The following is a 23,393-nucleotide window of genomic DNA, read 5'->3' as shown; positions in this document are numbered from 1 at the left end:
CCTTCTCCAGGCCTCTGGGACCTCTCCGGCCTTCCATCAATTCTCAAAGATAATTACTAACAGTTCCGAGATTACAGAACTAGCTGAAGCAGGCACTTTGGGATGAATTTCATCTGGCCCTGCGGAAGATAGTGGCGTGCCCAAGGTTCCATGCTAGGACTGGTGTTTAGTATATTCATTAATGACCAAGGAAAAAGAGAGCAGTGAGGTGGCAACATTTGCAGCTGCTGCAAAATTATTTTGGTTAGTCAAGACTAGAGAAGACTGCAGTGAATTCCAGAGGGCAGCTCGATAGCAGATTAAACAAATTGTTAACAAATGCTCAGTAATTCATCTAGGAAGAAGAAACTTGATCTGTTTTAAATTAACTAACTGTGCAGGAAAAAGTCTTGGATGTCATCCTAGATAGCTCATTGAAAGCTTCCATTCAGTGTACAGCCAGGCTCAAAGGGTATGTCTACACTGCATTGTAAACCCAGGTCTGTGGGACGTGGGCTTGTGGACTTGGTGTTGCCAAGCCTGCGCTTCAGTGTCCACACTGCATTGTAAATCTGGGCTTACAATTGCTGGACGCAGGTCTCAGAGCTGTGCTAATGTGTCCACACTGCACTACGCAGACATTCTGAACTGGGTCTGTGGCTTCAGCTACATCTACACTTCAAAATGACAGGGCTTGGATCCGAGTCACAGCAGGACTCGGACTCTGAATCACCCCCCAGCATGGTCCTAGGACCCAGGTCCTGAGTGTTTGCTGACCCAAATCAGACTGATTTGTGTATGAATGGAAGGGGGACTTGGGCTCAAACCTGAATTATAGCCTGGGCTTAGCATGCAGTGTGGACATACCCAAAAAGGGCAAGCAACGAGTCCGGATATATCAGGAATAGGAATGAGAGTAATACTGAAAATAGTCTAATGCTGTTCTATAAATCAAAGGTGCGCCTTCACCTGGAATACTGTGCCCAGTCCTGGTTAGCCCATCTACAACAAAACTAGAAGACTACAAAGCCACTATGCTATACATCTTCAAATCCTTCCTTAAACCTACCTTACCTGCAAACCGCTCAACAGTGGCTCGGGGGTTGGTAAGCATGGGCCACAGCACATGATCTGTATTACGATTGGCTCACTGTTACCTCGTGCTCCCCTTGCTGTTTGTTGCATCTACCTGTTGTCTTTTGTCTTATCATTAGATTGTAAGTCCTTTGGGGGCAGGGATTGTCTTCTTGCTATGCTTGTGTGGACAGGCCCAAACACAATGGGGCTGGGGCCTCCAGGCGCTGCCTCATTATAGTTATTATTTATGTAATAATTTACACAAGGAGTTCAGATTATTAGAGGCCTGGAAAAATCTGGGACAATAAAAACAGAGATTTAAAAGACTAGGGCTGTTTGCTTTAGAGATGAGATGAAACGGAGGGGGCTTGACAGGCACCCAGGACAATGAAGGTGATAGAGAAGGTAAATCAGGCTGCTTCTATTTACCCACTTTAATAATACAAGGACACAGAGACATTGAGTGAAACTGAAATGCAGCCCATTTGAAACTGAAAAAGGAAATACTATCTTTTTACATCCAACTCATAATTAGCCTCTGGAACTCACAGCCACAAGATATCACTGAGGACAAGAACTCATAGACTTTAAGGCCAGAAGGGGCCATCAGGATCATCTAGTCTGACCTCCTGCATGTCACAGGCCACAGAACCTCGCCCATAGACTCCAATAATAGGCCCCTAGCCGCTGGTTGAGTTACTGGAGTCCTCAAATCTTGATTTTAAAACTTCCACCATTTACACTACTTAAAATCTGCAGGTGACTCACGCTGTACGCTGCAGAGGAAGGTGAAAACCCCCCAGGATCTCTGACAATATAGCCTGGGGGAAATTTCCTTCCCAACCCCAAATACGGCAGTCAGTTAAACCCTGAGCATGTGGCGAGGCCCACCAGCCCAGACACCTGGAAGAGAATTCTCTGTAGTAATGCAGAGCCACCCTCCATCTAGTGTCCCATCACCGGCCTTTGGAGATATTTGCTAATAACCCTCACGGCAGTCTCATCACACTGTCCCCTCTGTAAACTTATCAAGATCAATCTTGAAACATGTTATGTTTCCCCTTCACCCCCCAGCACTACTGCCCTTGGAAGGCTGTTCCAGAACCTCACTCTGATGGTTAGAAACCTTCATCTAATTTCAAGCCTAAACCTATTGATGAACAGTTTATATCCATTTGATCTTATTGCCAACATTGGCCTTTAATTTAAATAACTCCTCTCCCTCCCAGGTGTTTATCCCTCTGATGTATTTACAGAGAACAATCATATTTCCCCTCAGCCTTCATGTGGTTAAACAAAACAAGCCAAGTTCCATGAGTCTCCTCTCATGAGGCAGGTTTCCATTCCTCTGATCATCCTGGTAGCCCTTCTCTGCACCTGTTCTAGTTTGAATTAATCTTAATAGGATTCTAAAAAGGATTAGATATTTATATAGAGAATGAGAACATCTACAACTACATAAGACACGGGGAGGGGGACACACACAGACATGACAACTAGAGATAATAAACCCTCATGCTTCAAATCAAGCACTAACTGATGGATTTAGAAAGAAACTTCCTCCATGGACAGGTTTATTCAATAACTTTCCACAATAAGGTTTTCTGCCCCTTCTTCTGAATTATTTGGTGCTGGCCACTGTCAGAGACAGGATCCTGGGGTAAATAGAGCCTTGTCAGACCCAGCACTGCGATTCTTATGTTCCTGTGAGCACAGGACTGTGAGCTTCATGGGAGGCCTGGAACAGCAGGGAGGGACTGTTGCATGCCAGGACTAACAGGCATGGGCAGTGTTGCATACAGGCACCATGGTCTAATGCCCTGAGGATGGGATTAGGACCTAAGAATGCCGGAGTTCTAGTGCCAATTCTGCCACTGATTTGCTGGGTGGCCCTGGACAAATCTAACCTTCCTCTCTGTCCTCCTCTCCCTCCCTCCCCCCAATCTGTAGTAATACTAAGAATACTTCCCAGGACAGCTGTGAGAGTTAGTTAGGTGATATTTGGAAGTGGTTTAAAAATACAAAGAATCTGGGGGGGGGGGGGGAGTGTACTCCCCACACCAGCCCTGCAAGAGCTGAATTAGGCCAAGTGGGTCCCATCGGCCAATTAAACTGCAAACAGCAGTGTTTTAGGCTGTGTGGAGGGAACTAATTAGAAGGAAGCTCAGCTGTGAGGGAACAGGCGGGGGTTCTATAAAGACACGAGGCCAGCAGCAGTGTGGGGGGACAACAGGGAGGAAGCCTGCATCCCCTCTCCCTGAGGTAAAGGAGAAAGAAGGGGGAGAAGAAGCCAAGTAGGCAGGAGTCCGGGAGTGAGAGCAGTAAGGCGGTGGAGATGCAGACCTTGACTCTTCAGAACAGGACCCTGGACTGGAACCCAGAGTAGAGGGTGGGCCTGGGTTTCCCTACCATCTACTGCAGAGTGGTACCATTAAGGGCAGTGGATATGAAGACTGCTGGAGTCAGTGTAGGAATAAGTTGGTCTGGGCAGCAGTGTGAGGACTGCCTGATGCTGCTTGTAGAGAGATTTTAGAAAGACTACCCTGGAAGGGGAGGACCTTAGTGAACTGGCTGGAGGGCTAAGTCCTGAAGAGGAACCAGTAGCTCCTGGGTTGAGAGAAGGAATGCAGACTGAAAGAGAGAGATGGAGTGCAACTGCAGGAAAGGGTGTTGGCCTGATGGAGCTAATACCCAGAATGGCCAGTGGGTGACGCTATCCAGCGGTGAGTAGAGCACCCCGACCCAGAGCTCTATTGAGCAAGCACTACATATATTATGGGCAGCCAAGACTGGTGTGTGTTGGCAGAGCAGCGTGGGACACCCAGGCCTAGAACAGCAGGTGGGGCTGTAAGCCAGGACTGAGGTTCACTGTGGTGAGAGAGAGTGGTTGTCAGGCATGCACTGTACTAGCAGTGAGAGGGTAGTGTAGTGCTGTAGGTTGGACAGTGATTTATTTGCGGAACTTGTACATCTTGATGTATGGAAACTGTCTGTTTTTCTACTGCCCCATTTCTGGGGCCAACTGTCTGTGGGATATATGGCCTCGAGAGTGCACGGAGGAGCCAGGTGCACATTGAACTTTCAGTATCACTTCCTAACAGACTGAAGCAGTGTGACTCTGGTGGACTGAAGATTCACTGCCTGTATGTAACCAGGCAAATGCCTTTGTTACTTTCACCCCCTGATAGATTCAGTGAAGTCTCTGAGGGGGTTTCCTGTCTCCCCCAGAGATCCCCATTAGAGAGTTGGATTTGGACCATGGAGACCAACTCCTTTGTGCAGGAGAGGGTTGAACTGGTTGAACTGCAAATTGCTGAGGAGAGACGGGGTAGAAATAATGGACCACTCACCACAGTTTCTCTCATCCAGTCCATTGGGGCAGTCTTTAATCCCGTCACAGGCTGGGACGCACAGTCCATTGACAGAACAGAGGAACTCCCCGGGACAGGCTAAAAAAATCACAAGGGAATGTTTAGTCCCCATTACAGGACCACCTAAAAGCAAAACACTCGGAAGTGTGTGTCGAAAATGTGTGACTACAAGCTTTACTGACCTTGCCAGATCTGCAGAGATGTTCATGCAGCACTTGCTATATTTGTATAACGGCAGCCCCTGGAATCAGTGTATACAGACCCTGGCTAGGCAATGCAGGTATTGACCGTTTGTAACCGATGCAGGTCATATGACAGGGTCCAGGAAATCAAGAGCGATCTCTCACCAGAACTCCTGGGAGCTACACTGTTTATTACATCCTGCCACACCGTGCATGATGCTGGGTGGAATACGGGGATAAATTCCCTGGGGGCTGTTACAAAACCCTGGTCAGGGACCTGAAAAAGGTGTCCCCAGGACATGCAGGGAGTATGCAGAGAGGGACCGTGTGCACTGTACTGCACAATAAGACAAGACCGACTTGGAGAGAGTGTGTATGCGCGCATGTGGGTGTGTGTCAGGCTTTGTCTTTCTCTCTGTCTTCCACATACATGGATTTCAAGGGAAAGCAGGAAACAACTCTCCAGGAGCCTCTGTGATTGAAACAGTCATTTCAAATTAAAATAAGCTAAGGCATCTAATTCCAAGGCCAGCTCAGTAATACAGAGGCAGAGGTGAGTCTCCCCGTGCCTAGGTATACAGTCCCTCAATACCTCTGTGAGCTGTGTATGATCGTGTTGTGTGCCTGAGTGTTTGTGTGTCCACGGTTCAGAGTGGTGTGTGCACGTGTATTCGTGAGGGTAACGTGTGTATGTACCCATAGGTGAGCTTGTTCTGGGACTTGGCATGTGTGGCTCTCAACACATGCCAGGAGTTTGAGAAAGCTGCTGGTGACTGGGTAGCAGTGAAAGATGCAGCCCACATTCTCAGTCGGTGTCTTTAGGCTATAAGAAGCCCTGTACTCACGATCGGATTGGTTATAGAGGCTGTAGGCAGCCTGCACTCCGGGTCCAGTTAGGGAAATCTGAGAGGTGAAGCTGATGGTGATGCCGGCAGAGGACACAACAGGAATTCGCTCGGCGTAGGCTTGCAGGGTCCGCAGGCCACACAACCTGATAGAGAAGTACAGGCAGGACATTGCAGAGTTTGTGTGAAGGAGGAAAAAAATGTGATCTTCAAGGGGAAAGGGTGTTGGGGCAGGAAGGTTCTGTGGCAGTTGGGAATTGGAGTCTGGTCCATGAGAGAGAGAGAGAACCACTAGGACTGGGATAGCAGAGATGGGGAAACACCCTCCGTATGCTTTGGGGATGTAAAGTAGTGATAGAGGAAAGCGTGGCGATGCCTTGGAAATGCAGGGGAAGCCAGGCTTTTTCAGCAGACCGGCCATCCGGCACCACATATTCCTCTCCACTGCACCAGCACTTAGCTACTTGGCTGGAACGTCCTGAGGCCAGAGCAACTCCAGAGACATCACTGGTTTTACACTAGTGTCACCAAGATCAGGGGCCAGAGAAAATGAAATGTGCAATGAAGCAGCCTTAGAGACTGATGGAGATGGAGGGAAAGGAAAAGAGATATTCTAAGGGTAAGATGGAGAGAATTTGAAATGAAAGCGGTAATAAACACCATTTAAAGTTAGTGATCGATGTGTGTAATGGTTCTGGATGTTCTGGACTGAACAGCTTTGAAGAGAATATTATGCACTTGGTAACAAAAAACAGGCACAGGGAATTGGTGTCATGGGTGTTCTTCTGCAAAGGTAGGTGGAGTCATCCTGGATTTATGCCGAGGTAACAGAGCAGAATTTGGGCCATATTTTATACACAGTCCACTGGCACAAATTCTGCTCTGTTACCTCGGCATAAATCCAGGATGACTCCACCTACCTGTCTGGGGAAGAGCAGAATTTAGACTTTCTAATCCAATGCTATTTCTATATTGTCTTTCCTATGACATCATATCCTAGATGCGTCACATGGTTAAATAAGAGTTAAAGAGAGGTTGGACTAGGGAGAAAGGAAGAAAAAAGTACATTGAAGGAAGGGATGCAAATAGAGGGGAAGTTGGTGAAATGAGACATACAAGACAGCTGTTGCTGATGACAGGCTGACACACCCATAGTGGAGAATCTGAGGTCATTGGAACAACTCCCTGGATCAGGTCCAAAGACAGAGGCGGCTGAGGTCAGGTGAGCAGCAGAGACAAGGTCTGCAAGGTAGGTTGGAAAAGGCCCAAACAGGGTTTTAAAATAAGAGGGCAATTTTGAACAGGCTCCTGAAATGAAAGCAGGGCCAGCTGGAGGGGTCTGAGGATGTCAGTACAGTGGCCATGCTTCTTTGTACGCGGGAGAAGGTGGGCAGCGGCAGCCAGTGCATGATGGCAGCTGGGCTTAGGGAGGCCCTAAAGAAGCTTTTATAGAAGGGAGTTTTTATAGGCAAAGCAGGAAGAGGCAGAGACTCAGAGGCAGATTTGTGCGGAGGAGGATTCGAGGCAGTAGCACACACAGACGCTACTGCAGAGGTGGTGATAGGCACATTTGCAAACACAGGAGGTGTGGGAGGATGCCAGGGCTGCACACAGTGGGGGAAACTAGACCGTTTGCTTTACACAGCACGAGGAAGAAGAGACGTTGATAGCGACATTGGAGAGGTTTGGGGATGTTGCCTTTGCCCAAAAGAAGCACTTCTCTCTCTAAGATGCTTTTCTGAAGGAAGCTGAGGCAAAACCATACATTTACTTGGTCGAGATAGGCAGAGTCAGTGGACAAGGAGGAGTCACTAGGGTATTGAAAAAGATATGGACAACTGAGTGCCATCAGCACAGTAGTAGCTGTTACAGTTAATGGCACAGATCAAATGACTGAGTGGGAGCAAGTAGATAGAAGTTAGAGCTGGCAAATGTTTCCTAGCAGGAATCTCCTCCTTCAGACCTGGGGACTGGCTAAACAGGAGAGGGCTGGGGGCGAATTGAGACTCATGCAGAAGTAATCTGGGGTTGGAGGTGGAGAGTGACAATCCAGCAAGAACATGAGCACACACCTTCTGTTCTGAATAATCCACTGGCCTTGAGTACATGGCAGATCATACTTCTGTCTCCTCAGCGTGTAGGCATCGAACCACAGGACAACTCCGTAGTCAAGAGATGGGACCTGCATGGAGAGTGGTCCAAGAGCAGAACTGAGGTAGCAGCAGAAAACTACATTTCCATCCAACCAAAGGGGACCATAGGCATGAAATGGGCAAAATGAACACAAACGGGAGAGCAGTGAATTCACAGTGCCCAGCTGGCAAGAATTAGGCACAGTCTACACAGGCACCAGGCCACTGCCCACCTTAATCCTGAAGTGTGGCACCCTCTGTCATTCCAGACCTGCCTCTAAGACCTCTGCTAGAGCACCTTAGTCATGTCCTCCAACACTCCCTGCTAGACCACTCCTACCTCTCCCTAAACACCTTTCCCAATGCACCTCCATCACGGCTGACTGTTCCGGCCCTAGATCCTATTTTCAGCTCTGCCAAAGCACCTCAGCCCTGACGTGCAGGAACCCTGCTGTTCCAGTCCTGGGGCCTTGCACCTAGCTGTGCCAGTGCACCTCTCTCCTCATCCCTGCTACTCTAATGCTGGGTCTTGGTTGAACTGAGACAGGCCGGATTTGAAGAACAGGAGGCGACTGCCTAGTGAGTTTATTTGATAGTCACAAGTCCAGGGTAGAGATCTAGGAGGAGAGCCACAAGAGTCAGTTCATTGGGAACCAAAGCCAGAATTGGAAGTATTGTAGGACAATGATTCCCAGCCTTTTCCTTACAGGAAACCTCTCCCCTCAAACCTTCTCCCATCTAGGTGGGAATCTAGCGGGGACTCCCTCCCATTTAGCATTACAGGAAGAGCTGGATGGCTGTGATCTCATGACCTTCTGTTTGAGACCCTCTGCAGTAGGGTCTGCAGAGATGAAACCGCCTGGCACTCAGCCCCCTTGTGCCACTAGAGTCTGAGTGGAGAGAGCATTGCCACAGAGCAGTGGTGAAGGGGAAAGGATGCCCTGGAGTTCTGTTCAAAGCCACTACTGTGGAAAGGTTTGGCTAGGGAAAGAGGAGGGGCCAGGGGGCTCACCATCATGAGCCAGGTGCACTGTGTGTTGGGCGAGTAGTAGCTCGGGTAGTGTGGAGTGTTGATCTTCCCCTGCAGTTCCAGGCCTCCCTGCAGTGTTAGATTCACCTGGCAGTCTGAAAACACAGACACCCCCCACCCCCCACAGACACACGTCAGCTGGGAAAACTGGATCTTCGCCTGCTGCAGAAAAAAGGGACATGCCCCACCCTCCAGAGAAGAATGGGGGAAGGCGCAGGCTACACGTTTGCTAGAGACACATGAGGCTGCTTGCTGTGCTCATGGTCTGTGTTCTCTGTGGGCCAACATCATGCTTTCCCAGCTGGGTTCGCTGGGAGCCCCAGAAACATCCCAGGGGAGCTACTTCCTGACGAGAGGGCCCCTCAGAGACAGACAGCTGAGGGAATCAACTGCAGGTGTGGATGCCTGCTTGGCACACTACATTGCTATGCCACAGTGTGTACATGTCGGGAAGAGCTGGGGACGGTAGGGTGAAGGATCATAGTGCAGGAGATACCAAGAGACCAGAGCTAGAGAAAAGGGCAGTGAGTACAGCTCAAAAATGAGTAAGTGGCTGAAAACGAGGAAAGCCCAACTGGGAAAGGCTACACGCTGTGCTTTCATGAGCTAAGCAGGGGTCAAGCCTGGCTTGTACTAGCATGGGAGACAGTCAGAGAGGTGTCCAAAGCAGTGGTGTTGCTGTAACCGGCGGTGCTCTTCCTTCTGACTCAGTGCCATTGCTCCAGCCTGGCATTAGGGGTTACTGAGACATTAGTGTTGTCTTCTGTCAGGACAACCCAAGCCCTGACCACTCCTGGTTATTAAAGATCCCATGGCACTTTGTGCAAAGTAAGGTTGTTAACCTCCTTCTCCTGGCCAATTTCCAATAGGAGTCCATTCTGCTGACCTAAATTCCCCTGTGGCTTTAGCTGAATGCAGGACTCCTCACTTCTATCTATCTCCGTCCTTTTTTGGCTGCCATCACTGGAGCATCTAAGTGCCACACAATCTTTAATGAATTCCTATCCCGAACCGTTGTGTGGTGTTTCTATGCGAAACAGCTGTCACGTTCCATCTCAGTGGGAGCATCTTGGGATGGTGGGTGAAGTGACCTGTAGAATACGTGTGAGGCTAACTGACAAGGGATCTGCACTGTGTGAGCTCTCCTAGCTCCTTCATTCTCCATACTTTCCCTCCAGCCTTCCTCACCTTCAGAGGGCACAGTCTGGGCGGTGAGGATGAAAGGATCGTAGTAGCTGTACATCGCTTTCTTCCATACCACAGACATGACGTGGCCTGAAGAAAGGACTTCCACCATGGGCTCCTGACGGCTGCAGCCATAGAATCTGAGAGGAAAGAGATAGCAGGAAGTGTGAAAGAGGGTGGGAATGAGTAAAGGAGGTGAGGAAAGGAGAGGAGTGAAGTGGTGGCAAGAGACGGGGAGAGAGGAAAAAGAGGGGATGAGATTATTCAGACCTTTAACTTCAGTATGTTGCTAGACACTAAGGCCCAGATCCTCAAAGGTGTTTAGGCTTCTGACTTTCATCAAAATCAATTTATATTAGGAGCCTAAATACCTTTGAAGCTCTGGGCCTAGTAACCAAATCAAGGCATAGCATGGAGAAAAGGGCTCAGATCAGGGTGGGGGAGCATGCCCCCACCCCTTGTTAGGCCCTTCATCTTGTCTCAAACCAGACCACCTTCATGAGGACTCTGAGACCACAGGGTACCTCTTGTGACGCTACACCACATATTCTTCATAGAGATATGCTTAAGATATGAATATGGCATAACTAAGATGTATTTTATGCAAGATGGGTCATGAGCGGTATCATTGGAAAGTTATGATTTACTGCATATGATTATCCTATTTGTATGCATATATCATTTCTGCATCTGAAGTTAGGAATATTGAGTATAACAACTACAACTGTGTTTATGCTTGGGGAATGCCCACCAGACAATGTGCAATCAACCTGCATGGACCATTAGGAAGGACAATAGGACTTTACAGATACTAATCTCCCTCCTTCCTGAGAAGTTTCCTAGGATGCTGCTTTGACATTGCAGGGTCATGTGATCATGTCACCTGATACTGGACACCATCTTGGACTGCTGGTATTTTTCCACTAGGAGGGGATAGGGGTCAAACTGGGAAACAAAGGATTCCTGCCATATGCAAATCCTATTTAAGGCTGGGAAGTGAATTAATCTTGGTTCTTCTTCACTGCATCCCAGCCCAAGAAGGAAGACTGCTGAAAACACCTGGAGAAACAAAGGAACTAAGCTGCGGGGGCAGGGAGCGCAGGTAAGAAAGATCTAGCCCGTGAGAGGAATACCCAGAGATTTAAGCTGCAAGCAGTGCAGTTTACCTTCAAGAAACTCTGCAACCTGCGCAAACCAACATTTAGGGTGAGAATGTTCTACTATTAACTAGTTGTTTTAGTGTATTAAGCTTATGTTGTGTGTTTTGTTTTATTTGCTCAGTAATCTGCTTTGATCTGTTTGCTATCCCTTTTAATAATTTAAAATCTACCTTTTATAGCTAATAAACTTGTTTTTTTGTTTATTCTATAACCAGTTTGTGTAATTCATAACTGGGAGGGCAAAAAGCTGTGCATATCTTCCTCCACACTGAGAGGGGGAGCGAATTTCATGACTTATGCTGTATAGATCTCCACCCAGCGCAAGACAGTGTAATTTTGGGTTTACACTCCAGAGGGTGTGTGCACCTGAGTGCTGGGCAATCCCCGAGCTGAGTCTTCCTACACAGAGCTGATCTGTGTCTCTTTGCAGCCGGGTGTGTCCCTACGTGTGTGTGTGTGTGTGCGTGTGCGTGTGCGTATGCGCGTGCGCATGCGCGCGCAGCAGGACAGGGTGAGGGAGCCCAGGCTGGTGGTACAGGTGGGCTCAGTGGAACCCCAGTACATCAGGTGGCACTCCAGAAGGGGGACCAACCCATAACACCCCTCATCCATAAATCAGTCATTTTAGAGCCTTCAGGAGCCCCTGTTCTCCCTCTAACCTTAATATAAATCAGACCCCATTCCTAAGGAATCTTAGTCAGAGCTTCAGTTAGTGTAAAATCAGCAGAGTTACACTGAAGTCAGTGCAGCCATAGGTGCCAACTTTCTCCGGCACCGGTGGGTGCTTGCGCCCCCTGCCCCTGGCCCCGCCCCGACTCCACCCTTTCCCTGCCCCATTCCAACCCCTTCCCCAAAGTCCCTGCCCCAACTCTGCCCCCTCCCTGCCCCATTGGATCTCTTCCCCCAATCCCCAACCCAGCCCCGCCTCTTCCCCCAGTGCGCCGCATACCTCCTCCTCCCCCCTCCCTCCCTGTCCCGCGAAACAGCTGTTTAGTGGCGCAAGTGCTGGGAGGGACGGGGGAGAAGCAGGACGTGGCGGCGCGCTCATGGAGGAGGCAGAGGTGGAGGTGAGCTGGAGCGGCGGGGGGGACAGGGTGGAGAGCTGCTGGTGGGTGCTCAGCACCCACTAACTTTTCTCCGTGGGTGCTCCAGCCCCGGAGCACCCACGAAGTCGGCGCCTATGGGTGCAGCTACACCAATTTATACTAGCTAAGGATCTGTCCAAGGATCCTCTTGTAAGGTTCCTGACCCTAAGATCTGGGCTGCTCTGAGGAGGAGTCCTATATCAAATGATGTTCTCATGAAACTCCTTGGTCTCTGAAGCACAATCTCTTGTTCCACTACCACTGTCACTGTGGAGTTGCTGTTCTTATTCATCTAAACACTTCAACTAGTTGAACATTTTTTATTTTTTTTACTAAACTGAAGGGCTGCCTCACTAATATCCCACAGCAGTGAGTTCTACAGGTGAGTTGGTGCACTGTCAGAAAGGGTAAGTAGCGCCAACTGTCTCGACTTCTTCCTACCATTTTCTGTATTTTATATCACTGTCATATGAAAGCTACCTACGAGGTGATGAGATGGTTCTCCAGTGGCCCGGCTGCATCATACATGGCCAGCCGGTCTCTGCACTCCGGGAGGGTCCACTCCAGACGTAGTTTGATCATGTGGCCTTTGGGACCACGGAGGTGCCAAAGACAACTGGAGGCCAAGTAGTCAGGGCCTTTCAGCCTGAGGACTTCCTCCGCCCTGATGTGGCTGTACCTGTAGCAACCTGAATCCATGAGACAAACAGAACCCCAGAGTGCTGTTAGCTGAGTGTCAGGGAAGGGACTCTTACCAACAAGATACCCTAATGATGACCAATACAAGCCAGTTAGGTTCTGTGTTAGCCCAGTTCCTCCCAGTGATCTCACTTTACTTTCACACTTTACCCTAGTTCCTCCCAGTGACACCAGTCCCCTCTCACTAGCCTACTCCAAGTTAATTATTGCCTTCTTCTAGGCAGACTCTCATTCTCATATTTCCCTTCTGTTTGACCCATTTTCCTTGTTCCTGGCCCCGTCCTCCACTTACTGTGTATCCCATTTAGAGTACATGCTGCCTGTTCTACTGACACTTCTAATTCTCTTTGGTTTGGCAGCTCTGAATGGGGACTGTAAGTGAAGGGAAGAGTGAGTTTCCAAGTGCACACCATGCATGCACACGCAGAGCCTGAACACAAATGTCCAGCTATTAGCCAGAGAGTTTGTTGTGACACCGGGTTAAATGTTCAAAAGCACCTATGTGACTTAGGCACCTTAGCCCAGATCCTCAAAGATATTTCAGTGCCTAACTTCCATTGAGATAAATACCCAACGCCTCTGAGGATCTGAAAGTCAATGGGATTTAGGCTGCTAAATCACAGTGGTGCTTTTGAAAGTGTTATTCACTGTGTGCAGCATCTGTGCTTCATGAATACAATCCTCTTCCCCTCATTTTCCTTGATCTCACATCTCAGGACAGTAAACAAAATAATTCTGGCCCCTCACCAAATCCCCCCAAACAAAATGAACTCAAAAAGCAAGGGAAAGGATGGCCTACCCAGAGTGGATTTCAGCACTACTATGTCTTTCACACTGGATTCTGTTGGAAAGGAAATATATAAAAGAAAAGGGAAAAAAACCCATAAGAATCTGTAGTACCTAAAATCTAAGCTGCAGGATGGGCCCCTCTCCTCCTTTCTGTGCCCAGTGGTCCCCCCCATCAAGCACTACCCTGGGTGCCTTCATTCCTTACTATGCCTGTTATCAAGATCTACTTTGGTCACCTCCTCTATCTCCCATTCCTCCATCCTTGTCCAACCTATCCTGGGCCCTGTCCCTCTTACATGATGCCCCAACCTGCCATGAGCCTCTCTCCTTCTTTACTTGGCCATCATCTGATCCTCTCCCAGGCATATTCTCTTCTTCCCACACAAGTTAGTCATTAACCTAGGCCACCATTCTTTAGCCACACCCCACGTGGCCATAGGCCCTTCCACTCCTAACCATGCTCATTGTCAAGCACTAGTACCCCAGGTAAGCGCCTTGCTTCCCACGCCTCCCAGGCTCTACCCTGGCTACCTGCTTGTGACCCAACCCACTTTCCTCCTTTCTTCTCTCTTACTCTAGATGGAAAGAAAGTCCCTTGGGATGAGCAGAGATGTGGGGGTAGAAGGATCCAAATCCCAAAGGGGATTGGGCTCTTCTCACTCAGGGCCTCAAGGAAGGGGGATTCTTTCCAGTGACTTCAGTGGGCTTTGAATCTGCTGTCAATGAGGATTATGAATGGAGGAAAAAAATAAATGAAAATGTGACGATAACAGGGAAGATTGGTACAAGTGACCACAAGGTATGTGAGTTTGGCACAGTGAATACTAGGTTAACAGACTATTGCAGTCCAAAGGGATTCTTTAACAAGAAAATCAGTTATGGGGAATTAAGAAATTTGGGGTCCTCTTCTTCCTGTTGCAGGATATGAATAACTTCCATTGAAAACAGTGGGAGTTTCTTGTAGTCTCCAAGAGACAGGGATGGAGAGAGAACAAAGCCCTCAGTGAGTGATGTCCAATAGATGGAATATTGAACTGCTTTATAAAATGTCCCTTTAAAAATGAACATAAAGAGAGGACAATCCACAAACCTGTTTAAAAAAGTAGTGTCAGAGTGTGGTTGGCCCATTTAGGGGAGTTGGGCCCAGCCCCACCTGTGACTGATCAGCTGCCTCCCAGCTCATGCTAAGTGGCAGTGATCAGGTGATAGTTTGTAGATCACCTGGTCCTCATAAAGGCCAGCAAGAGCTTTGTTGAGTGGAGGGCTGCTGGTGGGTGGGAAGATTGTGGTTTCAGGAGTTCCTAGATCAGGGGAAAGAGGCCAGGTTATATATGATTCCTAGGCAGATGGCCTGCTGAGGGTAATCCTATAGGGAGTAGATTGGCTCCTAAAAAAAGACCTTGAGTCAGGGTGAAAGGATGTGATTATATTTTTGAACCTGTGTTAAATAGATTTTATTCTAGAGAAATACAAATGAGTTCCTGGGGAAAAAAAGGGGCTGAAATCCTATGGCTAGAGAGAGATTGTGGGCTTACAAATAGCTATTAGTAAAAAAGTGAGGGAAGACTTGGAAGATCTGACCACATACAAATCAGTGGGTTGATAAAATAGGCACCCTATGATAAAGAGAGGCAGCTAACAAATTTAGTAATATTAAGAGTCTTCACATAGGAGCATTTGGCTGAGGGTTTTAAAACATTTTACTGCTGTCAATTTTACATTTTACAAGCTGTGAGGTTGGAAAGTGTAAAGGAATTGTTAACTATCATTTTATTCCCACTTTACAGATGGCTAAACAAAGACCTAGATTAAGTGATTTGCCAAGGCCGTGTCTATCCCAGGGATAGAATCCTGAGGATCCTGATTTTTGCCCCCTGCTCTAGGCACTAGACCTACTTTTTCCCAAACTATCAAATCTTACTCAACTACAGCCATTTACTTTTGAAATGTCACGGAGAAACAGGGGGAAACCCCCATAGATGATAATGGCAATTAGAATTGAGCAAATTTAACTTTAGACCCTAATAAAATAATGAACAAATGTGAAGGGAATGAAAGGAAAAAACTGGAAACCTTTAGAAGATAATGGTACTGACAAACTTGATTGCTTTTTTTGATAGAATTACTAAATTAGTGGATAAAGGGAAAGCAGAAGATGCAATATAGCTTGATTTTTAGTGAATCGTTAGGCATGTGTTTCATGAAATCTTAATTTAAATTGGCTTGAATGTGAGCCCTGTCACATACAGTGCACCAGAAACTGAAAAGCTGCAAATAAAAAATAATTATAAATGGCAATTTATTAAATGGAGAGACGTGTTCAGTGGGACGTTAGGTTTGGTCTTATTTAACATCTTCATTAATGATCTGGAAGAGGGAGTAAAAAGCATTTTAATGACATTCCCCAATACTAAATTAAAAAACAGCCATGAGAACAGAGAGAAAAGGACCCTGTGAAGTGAGAAATAGGGTAGGAATATACCAAAATAAGATTAATCTGGGAAAAATGCCAGATAATGTATCTAGGGGGAAATGGTTGGAAACATGTTATTTAATGAGAAACTTTGAATTGGCAATAGTGAAAGAGACCCCGGGAGTAACAACGATAGCAAATTAGAGATGAGTTTGCAATGCAATAGGGCAGAATTTAAACAAACAGTCATTGTGGGCAGGGCCAGCTCTAGGTTTTTTTACTGCCCCAAGCAAAAAAAATGTTGGCTGCCCCTCTAGTCCTGAGGAACTGGAAATGTTAGCATCTTAAATTTATTTTATAACCAAGAGCACTGCAGTCAGCGGAAACTCCTTTTGTCACCAGTTATAATCCAAGGAATAACCACTACTCCTCAAAAAATTTGGAATCCTTGGCTATAAAATAAATTCAGTATTTCATTGATCTATTTATGGATTGGATCCTACAAACGTTTATACACGTGAGTAATGTTATTCACATGAGTATTTCCATGGAGGTTGAGCGGGAGTCCTGACACTGCCACCTGTTGGCTTAGGGAGTAGCTATCCCTATAATTCTACAGTTCTGGGAGTTCCTACCAATCACATGCTGGGAACACATACCAAATAAATATCCTGAGGATTTTCTGCCCAAAGTACCTAGCTAAATATTTATGCCACACTCATCGCATATCTGAGTACCTAACACAAACACATTACTCCGCATGGGTGTCCTATCTGTAGACCCGAACTCTTTTTTTCCCCTCTTCCCCTTTGCAGAACTTTCTGCAATGCCTCCAATCTTTCAGCTTTTCTCAACAGCATTTTGAACACAGCCAGAGGAGGTGAGAGTTGAGTGGGATTTTGGTTTAAAGTGATCATTAATATCATGACAAAGAGATGGGCCTTACACTTTTTCTCTAAAAACAGTCAACTTTTTAGTCATCCTCAGCTTTTGTGAAACAGGGAGTTTCATAATGGTGGGCTTGTTACTGCTAAGTCTACCTTCAGCTCCTGTTAGTTTCATTAGCAAAAATGAGGCTTAAGAGATCTTGGTCACAAGGGAGCAGTTGGCTCAAAGATGGCTCAGGCCTAACCATTAAGATATTTGAGAGTAAAGACCAGAAATCTTCAATGGATGGTGAATGCAATGTGCACCAGTATAGTGTGTGCAGAGTCCTGTGTAGTGTGCTTACATCAGCCTGTTCTTGCCAACAACGCTGGCTACTGAGTTCAGCTTCCGACAATAGTTTTCTCCCCAAGTACAAGTGTACTATGGTAGTCCACATATCTATCTATTGGCAGATGTTTATTTGAAAACAGAAATAATCTCTCTCCTCCTTGTGAACCAGCAGGAGGAAGGATTGGTTGGTTCCTGGGTTCTTTACTGTTGTTGGTGTATATGTTTGAGTGTAAGTGGGTGTGGCGTGTGTACCATTAACTTACTGAAAGAAAAACAAGTTGAAGAATTGAGTTTTACCTTTAGTTCTGAATGTGGTGAAGTCTGTTGTCATACATCTCTTGTGTGGAAGTGAGTTCCATAATCTGGGGCCAATTCCTGTGGCAGGTCTGTCTTTTAATAATCCAGTGGCTGCCCCCCTAAGCAGGACTTTCCCCCTCTCCACCCAGCTGCAGCCCCGCCAGCCACCACTGCCCTGGGACACCTTTGCCTCCTGTTCCCTTCGGTTCTGTCTGGGCTGGCTCCCCCCAGGGCATGCCTTGCTCTGAGCCACTTCCCCCCTCCATTGTGCTTTAAGCAGCCAGGCTGGTCTGCGCTCCCTGGCCCGCTGGCCCGGGTATCAAGAACTGGCCACATCTGTCAAAGCGGCTCCTCTCCGCCGCCTCATACCCACTCCCCCTGGCTCTGCCGGGCTGGGAGCCGCTCCGCGAGCAAAGCACATTGTGCAGAGCCAGCCTGGCTGCCGCCAGGTCCTAGCACTGCCTGATCCGCCCATTGGTGGATTTTTCAGGAAAAAAAAAGGATGGCCAGAATGCCGCCCCTGGAAATGTGCCACCCCAAGCACGTGCTTGCTTTGCTAGTGCCTAGAGCTGGCCCTGATTGTGGGCTCTGTGCACAGAGGTATCACATCACAGAGCAAGGAGGGAGCAATCACACCATGGGCCTGATCCAAACCTCAGTGCCCAAAAAAAATGGCATTTTTTTCCACTGACTTAATGGATTTTGGATCAAGGCCTATAAAAGACCTGAAATATCAAGGGCAGTTGCCAGGCCCTCATTCCCAGGACACTTTAACAAGCCGTGATCTCTATTTTTTGCACCGATTAAAAAAATCTTGAAGTCAATATAAGGAATTGAAATGATGGAAATATGACAAGCATCGTGAAGCAAAAACAATTGTAATCTAAGTATGTTGCATTCAGTTCTGTTCTCAGTCTATCAGAGAGTGGAATAGTCTCCCAAGGAACGTCATGGAAACCCGATTGCTTGGGACATTGGAGTAAAGCTACAAAGCATATAGTGCAGGGAACAACTCTGCACCTGCCAAAGCTGAAGGCGGAGGCAGAGGAAAGGACAAGATGCTGCCTAGTCAGTCACTGCCATCTCTTACTCCATGAGTCTATAATTCTTCAGGGGAATAACCAAACTTCATGAAAAGTGTGTCCTGTACAAGGAGGAAACACTTGTAATTCATTCCCCTGTCCTGTTCAGTCTTCTGCCTTTCCCTCTAGCATACACTCTACCCTTCCTCTATTTTTCCTCTCTCCTTCCCTTTCAGTAAGGCCATTCAGTCTAGCCTCTCAACCTGCCTGCAGCAACTTATAGGCCTCAGCCCCTAATCCTGAAAGTTTAGGTCACAGTTGGGTGGCTGATACTCACCCAGCAGAACCAGAGAGTCTGGATCAACCTTGTACTCTGTCTGGTAGGAGAGGCGGCTTGTACTGTTGGCGCTGGCGAGAAGCTCTCTGCAGAGAGTCATGTTCACCCTCTCAGCAGTCATCTCCTTGTGCTGACTCTCGGGGACTTGAAGGGTGAACCAGAAGAAGAAGGTCAGGGACCCCTCCCTAGCAGGGAGATAGCACATTAATTTCCTTCATCCTTTTCATTTCAAGTGAGTTCAGCACTGGTGAGAGTCACCTAGGGTGACCAGATGTCCTGATTTTATAGGGACAGTCCCGATTTTTGGGTCTTTTTCTCATGTAGGCTCCTATTATTCCCCACCCCCTGTCCCGATTTTTCACACTTGCTGTCTGGTCACCCTAGAGTCACCTCACTGACAGCCCTGGAGACAGATCTCCTCCTCTCTTTAGCTACAGATCAGACACATCAGTGCAAACGTCCCAAAGCACACTGCCCCACCAATGTGCCTCAGCCCCAACCTAGAGAGACCACCTTTAGTGGAAAAGAAGAGCCAGTTTGTCCATGGTCCATTCAATAGTTGGTCTTTCTGCTGAGGAAGCCATCTTGTGCCACTGGTAATGGTGGGTTTAATTATCTGGACACCTGCCCATTAGAAACTAAAATGAGACCATTAAACTTTTATAATCCACTTGAATGTGCTTCAGGTGGAAAGGACTTGTGGTCACTGCTGACAAATTGAAAATGTTGACCTTTAAGGCTCCATGTCCCATCTCCCAGTAGTGACAAGGACTGATGCTAGACTCTGTTCAGCTGATCAGAATGAGCCTTTAATCCTGTGCAGGGACCATTGATACAGTGCAAGAGATCACAACCACCGTAGTTTCTCAGCTGAATGACAGAGAAAATGGCCCAAGCTGGGGAGTGACTGTAGGCCTGAGTGAAAAAGTGTGAATGAAACATTTTCCTGCTGGAAAAAGTGTTTTTTTTTTTTCTGAAATAGAAATTCTGTTGGCAAAGATTGCTGTTGATGTAATTTGCCATTGGGAAAATCAAAACAAAATGTTGGGATCATGTTGACACTAATCTCCACATCTGCCGTAGCCAGCACAGTGCCATGAGGCAGTTGTAGTTCCAAGTCCCCCCTACTCCACCTCTCCCTTATGTGCCCTGCCCTGTGCAGAACTACATCTCCCAGGATGCACCATGGTCTTTGTGGGGTTTCATTGTGTGTTGACAGTACAAAATGAATCATTTCAATTCAAGAATGTCAAAACAGTCTTTCAATAGAAAATGCTGAGACTAAACCTTTTGACATTTCCTAATTAATTTTTTTCTGGACTTTTCATTCCATAAGAAGTTTCGATATTTTGACTTTTCATCTCTGTTTGGGCTGAAAACAAACGTTGAATTATTGGAATTTCCTGTGGGATGGAAATTCCATTTTTCAATCATCTTTAGTCCAGAGCCCAGGTGGAGTAAGAATGGAGGTTGCAGCAGCTCTTGTCAGATGAACAGATGGCTACTGAACAAGATCACAACCTAGCTGTAACTTTCGCATAGGACAGGAGAGACAGAGTCCTGAAAAGCAAACAAATGTGGATGTAACACTCACCCAAAGGCATATACTGTACTGGAGTTGTAATATGGATCCAGGTCCGTGACACGAATAAGTTCCCTCAGCTGTAATAAGAATGCCAACTGAAAACTAACCAGCAAGAGTACAACAGCAAACTTCCCATGGAACCCACCCAGTGCTCCAGCCCCCTCTGTTTTGGTATAACCCACCTAGTCTTCCATTCACAGAAGCACCTGTGGCCCATTCCCCCACTCAGCCTCAGCTCCCACACATGAAACCACCCTCACCATCTTCTGTAGCTTTGCTGACTCAGTCCAGAAGGCTCTGGATTCTGGCCGTCCAAGGTCCAGGGAGTACTGACAATTGAGGATCCGGAGGCTGCCGGAGTAGAACTGCAGGACGGTTGATTCCAAGTGTCGTGGTCTGTAGTCTGACAACAAAAGACACAGGTAGATTAACCCATGGATGTGGAGGACAGGGTTCTTTGGGTGGGTGGGGGAACTTAGCTAGCTCCCTAGGGAATCAGTGCACAGATGGTTGACACATGGCAAGCCATCCAGGAGTCACTGATTCTCTTTGGCATCTAAATCGGCTTCCTCCTTGCTAGGACACATGAACACCAGCATAAAGAACAAAACACCATAGAACTGTTACCTAGGAAATACCAGGTCAGCACTCCAGCTCCAGCCAACACCACAAGGACTATCCACAGGGGTGCATAGCGCAGGCAGTTGCGAGCCTTGCTCTTGGGTTCATCCTCAGATGGGGTGTTTGCATCTTCCTCAGCCTCCATCATGGGCATCTAGTCAGGCAGCAGACCAAGGATCAGGCTGTATTATCTTTGCATCCCTTGCTCCCTTCCTATGTGTCCTTTATCATCTATATGCTCCTCTTCCTATTTGTACATCCCCTTGTTATCTATGCATAGGGCCCTACCAAATTCGCGGCCATGAAAAACACATCACAGACCGTGAAATCTGGTCTTTTCTGTGCTTTTACTCTCTACTATACAGATTTCATGTGGGAGACCAGCATTTCTCAAATTGGGGATCCTGACCCAAAAGGGAGTTGCCTGGGGGTTGCGGTATTGCAACCCTTACTTCTGCACTGCCTTCAGAGCTGGGCGGCCGGAGAACAGTGGCTATTGGCTGGGTAGCCAGCTCTGAAGGCAGCACCCTGTCAGCAGCAGCACAGAAGTAAGGGTGGCAATACCATACCAGGCCATCCTTACTTCTGCGCTGCTGGTGGTGGCGGCTCTGCCTTCCGGCCAGCAGCTGCCACTCTCCAGCTGCCCAGCCCTGAAGGCAGCGCCACCACCAGCACAGAAGTAAGGGTAGCAGTACCGCAACCCCCCCGTACACACAATATCTTTGTGACCCCCCTAAAATAACCTGGTTACCCCCCCCCCCAAACTCCTTTTTGGGTCAGGACCCCAGCAATCACAACACTGTGAAATTTCATATTTAAATAGCTAAAATCATGAAATTTACGTTTTAAAATCATATGACCATGAAATTGACCAAAATGATCTATGAATTTGGTAGGGCCCTACCTATGCCAAATCCCTAGGACCTTGCTCATTGCTTACACAAGCAAAACTCCTGTTGAAGTCCCGCAGGAGTTTATTCAGTCATTACTTAGGCAGAAGCTGAGTGAGACCTTTAGGATCATGCCTTATCCATCCTCCTGCTGGCTCTATGCCCCTAGTGTCTGTATGTCCTAACTTTTTAATACATTCCCCAGCATACCTGCGTCTGCCCCCAAATGTCACTGAATGCAACAGCATTACCTATGCAAACTGCTGAGCTCCAGGGGTCTGCAAGGCAACAGGAATGCTTTCAAATGCTGCATAACCCACTCTAAAGTAGCTCCTTGCTACCCCCTCTCCCCACTGATGGATACTAGGGAGTGGTGACCCCCCAATGGTAATTCAGCCCTCTACCTTCCAGATGGCCATCTTTACCCCTCCTCCCACAACACCTGATTGTCTGACTTATTCCTGCCTACTCCTTCCTGTAATCGCCCGTGATTCTCTGCTAAGAAGTACCATAGCCTACCAAGACTGGATGCTCCTGGGCTGGCCTCCTCGGACACTTTCCCTCTACTGTCCCTTAAGAGGCCCTGTGAAAGTCCTGTCACCCAATAACATACTAGTAGAGGCCAAAGGATTTGCATGTCGACATATGAGTGTGCCTGGATGTGAATGTGAGGGGGTGTGCGGGGGTGCCGGAGTGTGTGTTAGCATGTTCCAAAGCCTGTTTACATGGTGTTCTGCCTGCCTGGAGGACACACATGTGTATGTTAGTGAGTTATGTGTATGCATGGGGCTGTGCCTGGGTGTGTTAGAGTGCAGGGGTGAGGGGTGCATGTGAGTGCCTGTTAGAGGTGGTCCCTAGAGGGTTGAAGCATGTGGATGCACATGTTTGTGCACACATGGAAGTCTGTATTAACGTGTGTGCTGCATGACCATATGAGAACAACAAGGGCAGCCAGCATTCCTATTTCACTCCGATACTGAGGCTCCTCCCAACCCTCAACTTTGCTCCTCAAATACAGAGACACATGTAAAGAGTGTTTAAAAAAAAAAAAAAAAAAGCAACTCAATGGAAACATCTAACTTAACAAGAGCAGGCACAAAGACAACAGTGAATCCATTAACACCACCACTTCCTGTCTCCTACAACCCTCTCACATGCAGTAGAGATCGAAATACACCGATGTTACTCTTCACTGTGATCTCCTTTCAGCTGACGTTCCTCAGGGGTATCCCCTGCCCCGGAGCAGGAGGGAGGAGGTGAGGGTCTCTACTCCACCTTCAAGGGATTCCTTCAAAACAACAGCCGCATAAAGAACCACAGACTGATCAAAAAGAGCCTCCCTTTGCTAGAAGATCAATTCTAGGCACTGGGGTTTCCCCCAAAGCTACAGACCTACCTTTGAAACCTCCAGCTCTGCGTGTGGCCGGGCGCACACACATTGGTAGACATGTGTTTACTCAAGCCCAAGGCCTCCCT

General features: G+C 47.5%; 1 protein-coding gene across 10 annotated transcripts in view; it reads right to left on the bottom strand.

The window, feature by feature from the left end:
- TMPRSS6 (transmembrane serine protease 6) overlaps window positions 1-23,393 on the bottom strand; it is a 38,681-nt gene extending 15,288 nt beyond the window's left edge. For 5 of the 10 annotated variants that reach the window (XM_034777267.1, XM_034777339.1, XM_034777304.1 and 2 more), the window contains exons 1-12: window positions 23,072-23,307; window positions 21,034-21,181; window positions 20,667-20,809; window positions 20,416-20,483; window positions 18,822-19,006; window positions 13,545-13,586; window positions 12,531-12,735; window positions 9,805-9,941; window positions 8,599-8,711; window positions 7,527-7,636; window positions 5,455-5,600; window positions 4,407-4,505 (exon numbers count right to left, since the gene is read on the bottom strand). In XM_034777267.1, the coding sequence (XP_034633158.1) occupies window positions 4,407-4,505; window positions 5,455-5,600; window positions 7,527-7,636; window positions 8,599-8,711; window positions 9,805-9,941; window positions 12,531-12,735; window positions 13,545-13,586; window positions 18,822-19,006; window positions 20,416-20,483; window positions 20,667-20,809; window positions 21,034-21,181 (1,396 nt within the window). In that variant the 5' untranslated portion in view covers window positions 23,072-23,307. The other 5 variants (XM_034777287.1, XM_034777279.1, XM_034777274.1 and 2 more) reach the window with 5 other exon arrangements.

This window comes from Trachemys scripta, chromosome 1, assembly GCF_013100865.1.
Source record: "Trachemys scripta elegans isolate TJP31775 chromosome 1, CAS_Tse_1.0, whole genome shotgun sequence".
NCBI classification, from domain to species: Eukaryota; Metazoa; Chordata; order Testudines; family Emydidae; genus Trachemys; species Trachemys scripta.
Note: the sequence above shows the minus strand (reverse complement) of the source record. Positions and strands in the feature narration are given on the sequence as shown.